Genomic DNA, 15,188 nt, shown 5'->3' with positions numbered 1-15,188 from the left:
AAGTTTTTTTACACATATCCAAGTGCTGTCATTGTAGACCATCTGGAAAATCATGACACTAAATGGAGCACTTCATTCTGAAATCAGACCACAGGCTTCTCGATACAGAATTGGAAGCTTAACTCTAGGCATCCATATTTTATTGGGTCTCCAATAAATTTGTTGCTAGGGTATAAATCAAAGTATTTGCACTGAAGACAGCTAGAGAAACAGCATTCCTTAGAAGTGATCAGAACTTGCACTAAGTTGCAAGAGGATTAATGAACTTTTCACTGTGGTCTGCAGAAAAAAAAGGTTGGTACATTAAAAATAAAAACAAGTGCCCAAGGCATACTGAGTGAAGCCAGCAAAGTGGCAACCTTATGCTATTTTAAAATACAATTTGAATTTCTTCTGAGAATCCCAGCCCTGGAAGAAAAACGTACCCACATGACAGTTTTCCTTCCTACTCATTCCTCAGCTTAAAACAGCTTGTTTGAATAACTGCATGGGAGCTCATCTTGTCGATTTGCCTCTAGAGTCCAGTTAATCACAAGCTCCACGAAGTAGGCTCTTGTTCTGACACTATGACTCATGATACAAGGGTGGTCTGAATCCCCAGTGTATATCTTCTGATCATAGTTTAACCAAAGCTGGACTTCTCTCCCTACAGAACTCGGCCTCTCTGACAGACACACAAACAACTGTATCCAAACACAAACATTCTGCTTCCCTTGAAAAAGCTTCCCTTGAACAACAACAGGATTTTGTTCCAACCACGAAAGAACGTGTGCAAGGCTGTATAGCATGCGGCCTCCCAAAGGATGTGATCTTTCTCATAGCTCAAGGAACCCTGGACTAACCTCATCCCTTCCATCTGAGCTAACAAACTCAGCATTATTCATTACAAACTTTTGTTTAAGTAGCAATCCAAGGTTGACAGCCACTTTCAAAACCTTAGCCGAATTTGCCCCACTCTCCCACTGAAACAAAATACAGGCTTTTTCTTCATGTTATCTTCACTGCAAAACCCACTTTTCCATTTAAGTCCCACTGGAGCTAGTATCTGAAATCCTACACAGAATTTTGGTCTTTTTGACTTTGATCTAATGCTGTTTGATTTCAGTACTCTTCTCCCACCTGACTTGAAAATCCCATGTCCCACAACTTTTCCCCTTTCTTTTTACCAAGCTCAACACTTACCATGAAACTGTGAAACTATTGGAGGAGTGTCTTCATCTAAGTCATCGACTCCCCCTGCAATTGGGTAGGGAGGAATGGAAACTCGAGGCATAACTACCCAGCTGTGATCAGAGTAGAGAGAGGAGGTCAAGCTTGGCAGCCCAGAATTGTGTGCGATTTGAAACCCGCAAATCTTCTCAATCTGTTGCCATCGATACAGACGCTCCCGCAAACACGTCGTCAACTCAGAGAGTGCTTTCCTGAAGAAAGACACATATTAAAATTATATACACTGTGCTTATTGATAAAGCAAAGCAGCACATTCATTCCAGCATACCAGAAGATCCCTTACATCTGTTGAAATATTCACATTTTAGTATTTTTTAAATTGATTTTGTAAAGTGCAAAACCACTAAGACACTCTATTCCATAACTCTCTGGGAGTTCTGTTCCTGGAGCAAATAATCACAAAAGAATATGCATCCTGTCCCAGTAACCCTCTTACTTTGCTTCAAGAATTTTATGGTCCACTTCATCCAGGGAGGAGCTGTGTGCAACATGTAATGTTCCAAATACAGTGCTTCTCTTCTTTTTTATCTTTTCTGCCTAGAAAGCAAAGTAAAATGAAATGCATAAAACTAGTAACATAATTAACAGATGACAAAACATTAGCAATATTGACAAGTAGCAAACAACAATTCAGAGAAGAAAAAAGTACAAATGCTTATCTGCTTTGTGTTTACTATTTCGTATCTCTAGCAACAGATCAGAAAATCTTTAAGTAGCTGAAGAATAATTTATTACCTCATCTTTAGCAATTGCTAATTGCATTTCTGCATGCTGTCTTTTGATATTGTAATATTGTACTTCAACTTCATGTGTTAACTGAAGCCACTTCTGCAAAGCTTCAGGAACAGACCAATTACTTCTCAACTCAAACTCCTTCTCGGCCTTTTTTAAAGCCATACGAACCTAGCAATCAAGAAGAAATGAAAGTGTCACCAAAAGTATCATTAGAAGTAACAGGTGAATTATAAGCACCTTTATAGCCCACAGCAACATAGCAAAGCTTGAAAGAGTTTTGGTGTGTGCTGACTGTTGTCAGGTATGCAGACCTGGCAGCTCTGAAATCTAGCATATGACCTTCCATATTTTTTCCAAGGCTATATAGTTCCTAATTTGAAGTTTAAATATTTTTGTAAGATGATAATTTTTTTAGTACAATAAATCCAAATTTATTGCTGCTCAGATAAAACAAAGGTATTCTCTCTCTTCTAAGAACAAGATCAAAAAAGCTTTTGTATATATATTTTTTCAGTGAATCCCAAAATATTATGAAAAGCTAATATACAAAGTTTACAGCTTCTAATAATTTCAGGATTATTTTACAAGATAATGGCATGACTGACAGACAATCATTAAGCACTCTTAGAATTTCTCCATTCAAATCCAGCATTTGGGGAATGCTCTTTTAAACACTACTGAGGATCTAATAAAACTAGGACCAATTTAAAGTCAACACTAAATTTATTAACAGCTGGCAGATACCTGTACTAACTCTTCCTCTGCATATTTGAGCCTGCTGAGCTCACATTCAGCTCCCTCTCTCAATTCCCTGAGGCGATGAGCTTCACGTTTTGCATCATTGATCTCATCCATCATTTTGCGCTCCAGATTTTGCTTTTCTACAGCAACATTTCTATTCTCTTCTTGTGCCTTCTCAAGCCTTCACAATTGAACAAAAAATATGAGAAAATACACAGCACATTTGTTAAAAGTTTTAGTCCTCAGGATAACAAAATGCATCCAGCAACGGGGCAATGGGCACAAACCAAAGCACATGAGGTTCCATCTGAACACCAGAAAACACTTTCACCATGAGAGTGACTGAACACAGGTTGCACAGAGAGGTGGTAGAGTCTCCATCCTTGGACATATTCAGAAGGCACCTGCACATGGTCCTAGGCAACCTGTTCTAGATGGACCTCCTTGAGCAGGAGGGGCTGGACATCCAGAAGTCTCTTCCAACCTCAACCACTCTGTGATAATAAAAACTCTGCAAGCTTCATGAATCAGCAGCAATTACATCACACAAGGTGATATCCACACCAGGCAAAATACCCAAACTTTTGAGTGAACTATCACTAGAAGTGTAGTATCAAAACACAAGTCTCTATAGACAATTGTGTTACAGGTGCACCACAGACTATCAGCTTTCACATTGCTATATATGCAATAGAAACTAATCAGCTCACATCTGTTTCAATCTTAAAAGCTTAAAAAGAGAAAGAGTGTTCTCATTCCCATCTATGCAACTATTTAAAATAATAAACTGTAATTATATGAAAACAACAATACATACATGAAATCTGTAGGAAAAAAGACTGAGCCTCTATTCTCTACCTTCATCCACAAGTTTGCATTGCCTGCTAAAATATCCAGGAGCAATCTCTACCCAAGAAATCAGCACCACTAAAATCACAATTTCCATGCAAAGGGAAGATGAACAAAATCCAAAGGCAGTTAATGCAAAAAACTTAAGACTGTAAAGGATCTGCATTTGTGTTTAACCTCAAAACAAAAGGACAACTTTTTTTTTTTTTTCCTTTTAGGTTTTATACCTTTCCTGCAAGTCAAGAAGACTTTGCTCTGCTGTTTGGAGACTTTCTAAGTCCTTCATCATTTTTGTGATATGTTCTCTTGAGGTTCTGTTCTGTGTATATGCAAACCAGCAGCCTCCAAAACCAATAACTATAGAAACTGTTAATATAAAATCCTTCATCCAGTTGTGAGGGGGACCTGTGCAGAGAACAACACCATCATTAACTAGTTAATTGATACAGACAACAGACTAAGGCCTTCCCCCCATCTCCCCAGCCTAGAAGGTGACAGAACCTAATGCTAAACAGAATTCTAGTTCATTTACCTCAAACCACCTCCCACAGCTAGCTCTCTAATGTATTCCACAGCATTTTCCATACAACATAAGCAGGTCTGCTCTAATACAATTTACTTCATCTATACTAAAACATTCATTAGACTGAGAAAAGCTTACTAAACCCCTTTAGAGTACATACTCAGTACCTTTATTTAGAGTTAAAATAGAGTTCCACAATTGCACTGCATCAGGCCAGTAGGAGGTGTAATTAGATTTGAGCAAGTTCTCCCCAGTCTGCACCCTCTTAAATACCCTATACTGAGTTAAAAATGCAATTGGGAAAAATCAAGTACATTTTTAAATCGTAACAGCAGCACTTTTTAAAAGTAAAAGTTGGATTGTTAAATTATCATATCCAAGATTCACACAACACATCTTTGTTAGCACAACTTTTATAGTCACTTGCACCTCTGTAAAGACAGTTTCTGTGAGCATTAAAGGTCTAATACAAAGTGCTTTTCTTCCCCCCCCTAAAATCCCCAGCTCAGATGTGGCCTGACTAGTTCAGGAGCACCTGACATGCACAGTACCAGAGCAGAGCTGTACCTGTACCAGTGAGCATGCACAGCACTGGGGATGTGGTATGGACATGGCTGCCTATGGCAAAATGGGTCAGATGTGCAACTCCTGCATTAAATTTAACTGCACTCAAACTCAAGAGTGCACAAAAGACACAGGTGTTGGATTTGCATCACCATCTCATTTTTTCTTCTTGGGGAAGGTCATCCCCTCTCATTTCAGCATCCCAGCTGCACTGTCCAAGCTGATTGAGAAGTGAATGTAACCTTAGCTATAAATGTAATTTAAACGGTCAGAAATATTTAGAGGACACTTCTTGTGACACAAAAGCCAACATCCATCTGTCATGTGAGGTTATACTAAAATTTTTACATGATCTTACACACAGAAGTGAACCTTTGTTCTGCTCACAGCACCCAAATAACCTTTTTTAATTCATTGCAGAGTTCCACAATGCATGCCAAGCAATCCATCAGCACATCCACAAAATAGATAAGCTGTCCTATCTACAGTATCAAGTGTCATGGAAAATATGCTCTGTTGAATTCCTACAATCAAGAGATAAGGAAAAAACTCCAAAAAGTTACTAACGAGTGAGAGGTCCAAATAAAACAACATCCAAGGCTTTAAGCTGAAGCTTCTGTCTGTGACTCCGGTCAATTATTTTCAAGTGAGAGATCATGAAAGCATGTTCATTTACTGCTATCCTGTTAATGACAAGACAAAATGTTACCTATTCCATAAATTATATTCAGAATCAGTCTATGCAAAAGACATCAATAGCATTTCCCACAGTTATACAGATTACAGCAATGCAATTAAAAGTGAGAAATACAATACAGCAGTAATGTTATATAAATGCATATCATTAAGTGGCAAAAGAAGAAAATAAAGTCATTTAACTATTCTTTTCTTTCTGGAAAACAGAATTAAATAATTAATAAATAAATTAATAAATAAATCTATTCAGCATAGTTAAAGGTATATTTACAGACTTGTGACACCAGCTCCTAAATACACACAATACTCAGGCGTGGTATTTATGCTCCAGGAAGGCATTTTACAGTTACATTGTTGTATATACCCATACAATAGACCAGAAGATGTTGAAAAGGAAGTTTGCTACCACACAGAATTATGTGACCTTAGATAAGGCCCACAGAAAGAAATAAAACTTTTAGGAAAGTTGTATTTTGAAATATTCTGGCAGAAAAAAAAAATGCAGTCACCTCTTCAGAACTGCAAGGACACATCTCTTTTCTTGCATTTGACTGGATCTTGTTAGATTTTAGGTTCACATAGTTGTTCCTACCATTTAAACTAATGCAGCAACCTGTGGGAAATTATTTGAAACCAATCCAGAAGATATATTCACCTGGGAAGTGTTGTTCCATTGACATTGCTGTCTCTAAAATTCTTTTCATATTGGGGCAATTCAACAAAATCTGAGAGCCACTGAAGAGTGTCCTCTTGAGTCCAGTTATGAACTGAAAGAAAAATTAAATTGCCTAAGGTTTTTAGTAAAAATCAACAGCTTAGAGGACAAGCGGTAGAAAAGCAGCTTACAATAACCAAGAGAGTTTGGCCAAATATAATTCCAGAAAAATTAGCATTACCAAGGTGTTTCTGGCATTTTGCCTTTTTCATTACATGCTCCCCTGTGAAAGCTTAGGCAAACTATAAATAAACAAGCATGGAACTAATAGAACTATTTCTTTATACTAAAACTTTCACAGAACAATTGAGTTTTTTGCTTTAGTTTCAATCAGGACAGCATCTTGTGACTTTCAACTACTTAAACCAATTCCAACCTCAACCCCTCTGTCCTCGCTACTCTTGCAGAACTAAACACACATCAGCTGGTGCTGCAACCATTTGAGGCAATGTATCAAGATCTTCCCCAGGATGATGCCTTAAGAACTTGTTTTGACAAGAATTTTCTTAGAGGCTTATGCCTTCTGACCACAAAATAGGAGCTGACAAGAGAAGGAGAGAGAAGACTGAAATAAAACACAAAAAGACAGAAGAAATTTAACAGGAAAACTATTACATCTCTCACAAACATGCCCAAGAAAAGTAGAATAACATGCAAAAAATACTTTACAAAAAAATGCTAAAAATGTTGATAATAATTAACAACTTTCCTTAATAACAGTAACACTCTACATAAACATTCATAGCTGTCCTAAGAAACATTCACAGATGTGCTAAGAAAATACCACTCACAGATATTACCAAAAAAATCACATTTCTGTCCCTTACAGAGCAGCTGCTGCAGTTTACAGCTTCACACTGACAAAACTGAAGGGAAATTGTTCACTCCATTTATGAGTCTGCAAAAGTCATTCTGCATATGAAAGAAACAGGGACGGTCTCTTTCTGGACGGACATGTATTCACATGACAATCTGGGGGGATTTTTGAACATTTCTCTGTCTAGCATGTGACACTGCACACTGCATGTGACAGTGCTGGGCAGAGATTATCACTAGGACAAATTCTCAGCGGTGACTTTTGACAACAATCCTTTAGAAAGCACTGCTGCAAACTTGACAGGTAAAGCTGCAGGCAATGGAAATTTTTATGAGTTCAAATTCATATTTCAGTTCACACTGTAACTGAAATAAGGACTTCTAAGTCTATTGTCCACACCAGCACAGCTGCAAAATAAGCTTAAACATTTTAGATTATTATCATTCCCGATAGGCAGAGACAGAACTCATTTCACAGACTCACAGCTTCAAGAAACAAACTCAATGCAAACCTCTTGTTATCCATCCATATGAATGGCTACACAACCTTCCCAGTATGCTGTCCTATTTCTTTCTCTGCTGTAAGCTACAGTCAGATATTGATTTGACACAGACCTGGTTTTGTCATATTACAATATTACAATTTACCACATTACTCTAAGATTTTATCTGAGCTCCATTTATAGACAGGTAGTTTTCCCATTGCAAAGACTCTTAAGTGTTCTGTGAAAAACAAGCAATCAAATTTACAAATCATTCAAAGTAATTTGACTGGTCATTACAAGTCTCAAAAGAGTGGTAAAATGCTCCAGAAAGATATCACCTTAACTGCATTCTAGAAATGTGTTCATAGAATGATCCAAAGTAAAAGCATTGTTTTGTTGTGACATGAGGAAAAAAGTACCCAAAATAGCCCCTGCACACTACAGACTATCACTGACAGTACAGAACACTCAATTTCAGAAGCCACACAATTCACTGAGTTTATAAGTTGGGGGAAGGGTTAAAAATACCATTGAGACTTTTCACTTCTACTGACAAAAGAATTTTGTAAACACTCTGCCAAATTTTACATAAATTTATAGGTTTTTATAATCCAGTGGTAATACTAAACATATTATCCTGAAAGAAATGAGCTACACATTTAAGTGGTTTACCATAGAGCCAATCACATCTGTTGCACTGCCTAAACTGGTGTGATGTTTTCTTCATAGACTGGCAATGAAATTTTTCCAAACAAATCAGTTATATTCTGGAAAAATAACTTTATTATTCATTATTATCACTGTATCAGATATCCCATTAGTACAGAAACTGCAAAAAGAAGCAACCACAGTCTATCCTAAACTAGAACTGTAACTTGTACTTTCTGTACTCTTGTACTGTTACTCATTTATTAAAGAATAATATCAATTACTTATTTATTTATGTTGTGGCCCTTTAACTGACCATTCAACCACTTAAGCTATGAATATATACTGTAATCTATTATTCTGGGATGTCGAGATCTGAATCTCTTTTCTCGCATACATATTTTGCAAGAAATTTAGATTTACTACGTCAACTGATTCCTCATTCACAGAAGTCCAGTGCCAGTGCCCCCAATCCCCAAGTTTTGCAGGTGGACTCAGACTCTAAACTACACTGCTCTTGCTTTCCTATTCTATCAATCAGTGAAAACATTCAAACTGCTTCTTTTTGTTGTTAACTTCCATACACCACATCTTGGTAAGGAGGATTACTTGACTTGTCTCCAACAAGACCTCATGACACACATATGTGTTTGTTCTACAACAGCATAAAGTACTGAAAAGCAAACTGGCCCTTCTCCACAAGAAGCACTGAGACATGGCACAAGGCAAATGTGATATACACCAGGACCACTGAGGGGCAAGCAGGACAGCTGAAATTCATCTTGATCAGCACTGCCAATTACAATGTGCCAACTCACACTAATTAGCTGAGGTTGTAATTTTTCCTTAGTTTAATCACCAAAAAAGAAAACAGTACTTCAGACAGCAGAATAGCAAGCCACAATTACTTTAAGTTAAATGCATATAGCATTACAGAGTTATTATAACATCCTTCTCTCTCACAACTCTTTTTACAAAGAGATATCTCCAGAGAGAAGATGTCAGCAACATGCTTTGGGCAGGCAGGTATAGAAGGCACCCCAGAGCAGTACTCAGTCTCTAGATCTCCATCAGCTGTTTTATTCAGACCACAAGTCTGAGTTTTGGGGTTTTTTTTTTATACTTCTTTTCAACTCTTCTACCAACATACCTGAAGGTGAAGACAGCAAAAGTAGCTTTAAATGGGCCCTATGTGAAAGTTTCTCATTGTTAACCCACAGTAATTAGAAGATCAGGCTATTTACCAGTTTTTTTGTTACATTTATCATCATGTTAAATTTATCATATCACACAAAAGGATTCAAAACTTAATTTTTAGGACCTTGAGCAGTAACATCAGGAGTATGCAGCATTATGTAACTCATCCTTAGCCAAGCCCTGCTTGCATTCATTTCCAACCTCCAGATATTTAAAACCTGAGAGAGCAAATGATTAGAGAGCAAGGCAACCACAACATGTTTGTGGTATGCAGTTTAGTCCCAGTTGCTGCAAGAACACTTGTACAGTAGTACATCAGAATACAACAGGTGATCACACATGCAAATATAGGGCCATTTTTGCAGCTTTTTACCCTAATAAATAATGTACCAGACTTCAGTTCATTCTAACTAAACTAAATTAATTACAGTCTTGTTTTGTACCAAAGGAGTCCTTTAAACTGAGTGGCAACCCAGCAACAATAGGCTAGATGCTGATTCAAGCTATGATATGACTCCTGCCATGCAGGTAAAACCTGTAACAGCCTTGAACTTCCTTTAATTTGCACCAACCTAGACTATGCCTTAAGGATTCTGCACAAGGCAGGGACATCAAAAACCTGCCCAGTGCCAGAAATATTAAAAAGCAATATTCTGAAGCCCCTCTTTTATTAGGCAATTTTAAGAGCTTTGAATGCAGCCAATCCTCAGTGTTACATTCAGTGTATAAAATCCTTCTCAATCAATTATTTAAAAGCAACCTCTACTTTCCTTAATCCTAAAAGGAGACATCAAACAGCAATGGCATTTTTTTGCTTTCTTCCCTCACACCTTATCTGCTTTGCACCACCAATATGTTAAACAAAGAACACCTTTAAGCTATTTGACAAATATTGAAGACAAACATTCACATACAGCAAGCTTTATGGCAAAGAATAGGCAAATTCTACTCAGTATAAACTACGCAGCAGTAGAGCCTGAAGATGTTTTTGTATATACTGTCAGGAGCACTAGAGTTTGCAATTCTCACACAGACACCTCAACAGATTGTTTAAAAGTCTCAAATTACTGATACTATCATTTACACTACCTTCCATCCTCTTGTTTAATGTTGTCAAATTGCTATAAACTAGTGGCACATAAAAAACAAATCAAGATTTCCTAAAACATACAGAAAGGAATGGCAACATTTTCCATGTTACCTAAAATCAAATAAAAGTAATTCATTTTCTGAGGGGCTTCATGCTTTCTAACAGTCAGCAGACCACTGTTAACACTGCTCAGGAGTCTCATTCTAAAGGTCTCCCTCTGGTGCAATTTTAGTTCTCTCAGCAGGATACACAGATAAAGCCACTATCAGCAGACAATGAGATGAGACATTCCTCCCCAAAATCTTTTGAGTCTTATTCACTACATTCAAGAAAACTGGAATAAAGATATACACAACAGACAAACTATACTTCTAGAATCACTATAGCCTACATTCATGAACAGTTACTCATGACTTAGACCTACAGTTTTGAGGAGATCATTTTTTCTGATGATTTAGTTGCAATACCTTCAGGGAACAGGATCTTCAGCGAATAAGTACTTAAGGAATATTTGAAGAGATAAGACCAAAAGTTACTGGTTAAAACAGATATTTACTACATTCCAAACACTTCATGCATTACCTCAGAGTGCACTTAAGTGACTTCCTGCATTAGCAGAATGAACCAATGCCATATTCCTGGTTTCATTCCCCTCCTGTTCTTACTTTCAGTTGTTTGACCCATACCAAGTTTTAGATCTCTCTATGCTCACCATTAGAACATGTCATGGTTTAGAAATGGTATTCTCAAATTTGGCACTCCTTTACAAACATGTGCAGTTCCCCCTCCCCCTCCAATTGGAGGCACAAAGGGTAAAGATCACAAGTTGAGATAGGAACAATTCACTGGAAACAGCAATGAGATAAGAAAACAAACAATAAGAGCAACAATACAATAACAAAAAGTATAAGAAAACTAAATTACTCACATGGAAAGCCCCTGACAATGAACAAATACCAGATGGGTCTGTTCCCCATGTTTCTCCACCAGAATGAATCTCTTCTCTGGGCAGAGAGAGACACTCCAGCTCCCAAGCTCCCAGCAGTGACGTGGGGGTGCAGGGGTAGGATAACACCCTGGCTGTAGCCAGCGGGGGTGCAGGTGTAGGATAACACCCTGGCTGTAGCCATGCCCCCTCCTGACTGCTGCTGAAAATTAATCCTGGCCTGGCCACAACCAGGACAGCACAACACCTTTGGAATGAGGGCTGAGGTGGGGAAGGGGCCGAGGAAGTTAGGTATTTTTCGCCTAACAGTTCCAACGTTTCAGATCTCTTTTTTAATCGCTATATCCTGGGACATATTTGGCAATGAACACTATGCTGATTAAACACTGTCCTTTGATACTTGGAATAGTTGGCTCAACTTGCTTATTTAATTTAAATCAAAGTGAGGGAGGGCTGGGGGTGTTGGGTTGTCAGTATATTTTACTGTATCCTAAGTTATAGATTTTTCAAAAATTCTCTGGACTAAGAATTCTAGATCTTTGTAGCTCAAATAAAATTGAAATCAAAGTGAAAGTGCATTGAATTTTCCACTTAATACCGTATTATAAAAAATTTTAACAACTTGGGAGAAACCCTCAGGGTTTATAAAATAAAACATACTAATCTGGAATTCAGCACTTACACCAGTCACCTTGATAAATTAGAGCCTCATATAAGCTACCTTCGTTTACTTCGTTTACAATACACAAAGCACATGAAGAGGAAATTACCTTTAGCTGGACTAAAGGAGTTCTTACTCAGATTTATGTGTGCCTATAAATAACAGTGTCAAAACAGACTGATGAAGATGCTTCATCAGTTCATTCACTACTCTATAAGTGGTGGAAAAATTGTTGAATTACAAGTATGTCATTTTCAGCTATACTTCTTTGCCTACCTTCAGATGTTTTCCAGCGTTTCCACAGATCCTCAATGGTGATATGCTTGTCTTCTCTGTGCAGGTGACTATGTTTATTTGAGGCATCCTTGTATTGCATATCTTCCCTTAAAAACTGAAGAAAAGGGAAAAACATCATCTTAAATGCCTAAACAACAATTTCTGGAGAGAAACTACACAGAAATCGGGTAGAGTCTTTCCCATCTCTTTCCCATGCAAGCAGCAGAGAATTGATCTGAGTTTTCTATATCAAAGACTCAGAAGGTAAGGTAAACACTCTTACAAGATTTGTTTTTCACAATTATTAAATCCTAGGAAAACTGACAATGCAGTTTCCACTGTACAGAGTTTAACATTATTAGCATGCCTCAGATTTACAGTGATTACAGGAACACGCCACACAGTCACACTGTACACTTCCCTATTCTAGTGGTATTTAACCAACTTCTCCTCCTTGAAAATAAGGCCATGTAAGATTTGAAAGTGTGCCAGTCATTTTTGGATGAGTAATGCCTGAATCCTGCCATACCAGTTAAATGCAACTGCCTGAGGGATGAGAGTAAGCTGTTTACTAAGTAGTATTAAAGTCTTTTGATTAGACAACAAAAATTTGACTTCTATTCATCGAATTAAAAAACAGAAGTCATCTGAGGGCCAATTTTATGCTTGCTAATCATTCCTCAGTGGTTAGACTCCAAGCACAGAAGCATTACATAAAGCTGCTTCATTTTCAGTAATTAATAGGAAGCCTTTTAGCAAACATTATAAAAAGGAATATCATGCAATCATGACATACAGAGTGGGTGGTGAGGCACTGGCACATGTTGTGCAGAGAAGCTGTAAATGCCCTATCCCTGGCAGCATTCAAGGCCAGGTTGGATCGGGCTCTGAGCAATCTGATCTAGTGCAAGATGTCCCTGCCTACCACAGGGAAGTTGGAATCAAATGATCTTTAAGGTCTCTTCCAACCCAAACCATTCCATGGTTCTATGATACAATTTTATGATAGCAGTGTTGTATCAGTATTCCACAAGTTGCTACGAACAGTTCTCCAAAGACATACCCAAGAAAAGCCATGGAACTGCAAAATTAATTATTTTTTTTAATTTCATAAAGGCCTAGAAAAGTTGGAATACTGGTTGGTAAATGACCTCCTGTTAATAGTGGAAACCCTTGACATAAGTATCAGACCCTGAAAGTATTGCATGAACAGTCTCTGTGGGTGAAGACCTTAGGATTAGTATCAGAAAACTAGTATCTGGTACTAACACTACCAGAAAACCAAGTAACCTTCCACAGCAGATCCCTTGCTTTCTTCCGTTCATGAAGGATGAAGCTGCTCCAACAAAACCAGCTACAGATAGTCATGACAGCTAAGTAAAAAACAGCCTTTTATACAGCTGATCATATGTCATCAGCACTTCAAGAGAGGTGAGGAAGAAACCACACTAGTGATGCACTGCAGAAGAACTCAATTCTTAAAATTCAGTCCAGGTAGTAATTCAAGTGCACAGCACCCCGCAAAGGCTTCATTTGTAACAAGGGCTCCATTCCTAACAAATCTACAGAGTATACCATTCAGAAACTGCAGGAGACACTGAAAAGTAGCCAAGGTTAAATAATAATATTAACTCTTAATAAAAAGAAACAGTATACAATAGCAGAAATATGCAAGCAAAAGCTAAGACCTACCAATTCTCCCTAAATAAAATATTTTTACTAGAATGTGAAGGAATCTCAAACTATGAATGGATTCAAGTTTCTCCCCCGACAGATTTGGGACAACATACTAGTTTGCCCTCCTTAAACAAACCACAGAGCCATAGTATCAAAACACTGATTGGATGTAAATCCTCTCGCATTTATCTACTGCTTCAAAACTTTTTCTGATTGTCAGACATTAATTTTGTAAAGATTTTTGATTCCTAGAATAGTTCCATTTAGCCCATACAAGCTTCATAAGCATTTTTAACTCCTTTTCCCCAAGTGTATAAGAATGGCATAAATTGAGATATATAAATATACATATATGCACACACATGCATATACAGGAGAAATATATGAGAAACTAATGAAATATGTGAGAACTGAAAATAGCAGCCTGTTGGGGCAAAGGCAATTACAGAACTTCTGAAAAAACATGGATCAGCAACACTAAAAAGGTTTAATAAGCACAGGACTGTACGCTGTAACTGTATGCAAATGTAAAAATATCTGTTGCATATTCCATCATCCAAGTGGGAACTCTGAATACTTCCCATACTGAATACAATGCCATATTGGCATGGCTACCATGACGCTTCCAAATTCTACAATTGTCATGCAACATGCAATGAAAGATGGATTGCCCTGTTCATTCCCACTCCATGTTTATTAAAGGTTAAACTGAAAAGCAGGAGTAATACAATAAGAAAACAAAATAATTTCTTATCCACTAATGTCCCTAAACCTTTCCAGATTACAGTACAGTCTTACAGATGGAACAGCAGGAAAGAACTGATGCTTTCCCACCTTACCTTTTCCTTCCAGACTGCAAGTATCTGCTGTCAACTGACATCCCCAGAATATCTTTCAGGAACTTGCAAAAAACATACTAAAAATACAGCAAAAACATGTATTACATGTCCCTCTCTGTAAAGAGTATCTCTTTTCACATGGGGGTTAAGGTAAATGCTAGCGCTCACTCTTCAGCTTTCTAGTGACTGATGATGCATTGTCCTTGGAGACTCCAAATGTCAGGCATGGACATTTTTTTTCAAAACAAGTGTTGTAAGGTGATCAAGTTGCTGAAGAGGGACAGAATATGTTGTATATATATGTTGTATAATTGGGCTTGGCCCAATTTTGAGTCTTCTCAGGTAAAATTCAGATCACTTTTGTTTGTACAAACCCACTACATTTACTGAGAGTTGTCAGCAAAGGCTGTAAAATATCGAAGGTTGAGAACTTTTGTTCGGTTACAGGTGCCGTCAAGGAGCATGTGTATTGCTATTAACAGCACTACTCAAGTGTCAGA

General features: G+C 37.6%; 1 protein-coding gene across 2 annotated transcripts in view; it reads right to left on the bottom strand.

The window, feature by feature from the left end:
* STIM2 (stromal interaction molecule 2) overlaps positions 1–15,188 on the bottom strand; it is a 68,640-nt gene that overhangs the window by 10,768 nt on the left and 42,684 nt on the right. For both annotated transcript variants that reach the window (XM_084204661.1, XM_084204662.1), the window contains exons 3-10: positions 12,173–12,287; positions 5,994–6,105; positions 5,210–5,325; positions 3,783–3,960; positions 2,710–2,887; positions 1,966–2,133; positions 1,667–1,767; positions 1,183–1,421 (exon numbers count right to left, since the gene is read on the bottom strand). In XM_084204661.1, the coding sequence (XP_084060787.1) occupies positions 1,183–1,421; positions 1,667–1,767; positions 1,966–2,133; positions 2,710–2,887; positions 3,783–3,960; positions 5,210–5,325; positions 5,994–6,105; positions 12,173–12,287 (1,207 nt within the window). The remainder of the gene's footprint in view (positions 1–1,182; positions 1,422–1,666; positions 1,768–1,965; positions 2,134–2,709; positions 2,888–3,782; positions 3,961–5,209; positions 5,326–5,993; positions 6,106–12,172; positions 12,288–15,188) is intronic.

The sequence above is a fragment of the Fringilla coelebs genome, assembly GCF_963513975.1.
Source record: "Fringilla coelebs genome assembly, chromosome: 4".
In the NCBI taxonomy this organism is placed as follows: Eukaryota; Metazoa; Chordata; class Aves; order Passeriformes; family Fringillidae; genus Fringilla; species Fringilla coelebs.
This window is presented reverse-complemented; position numbering and strand designations above follow the sequence as displayed.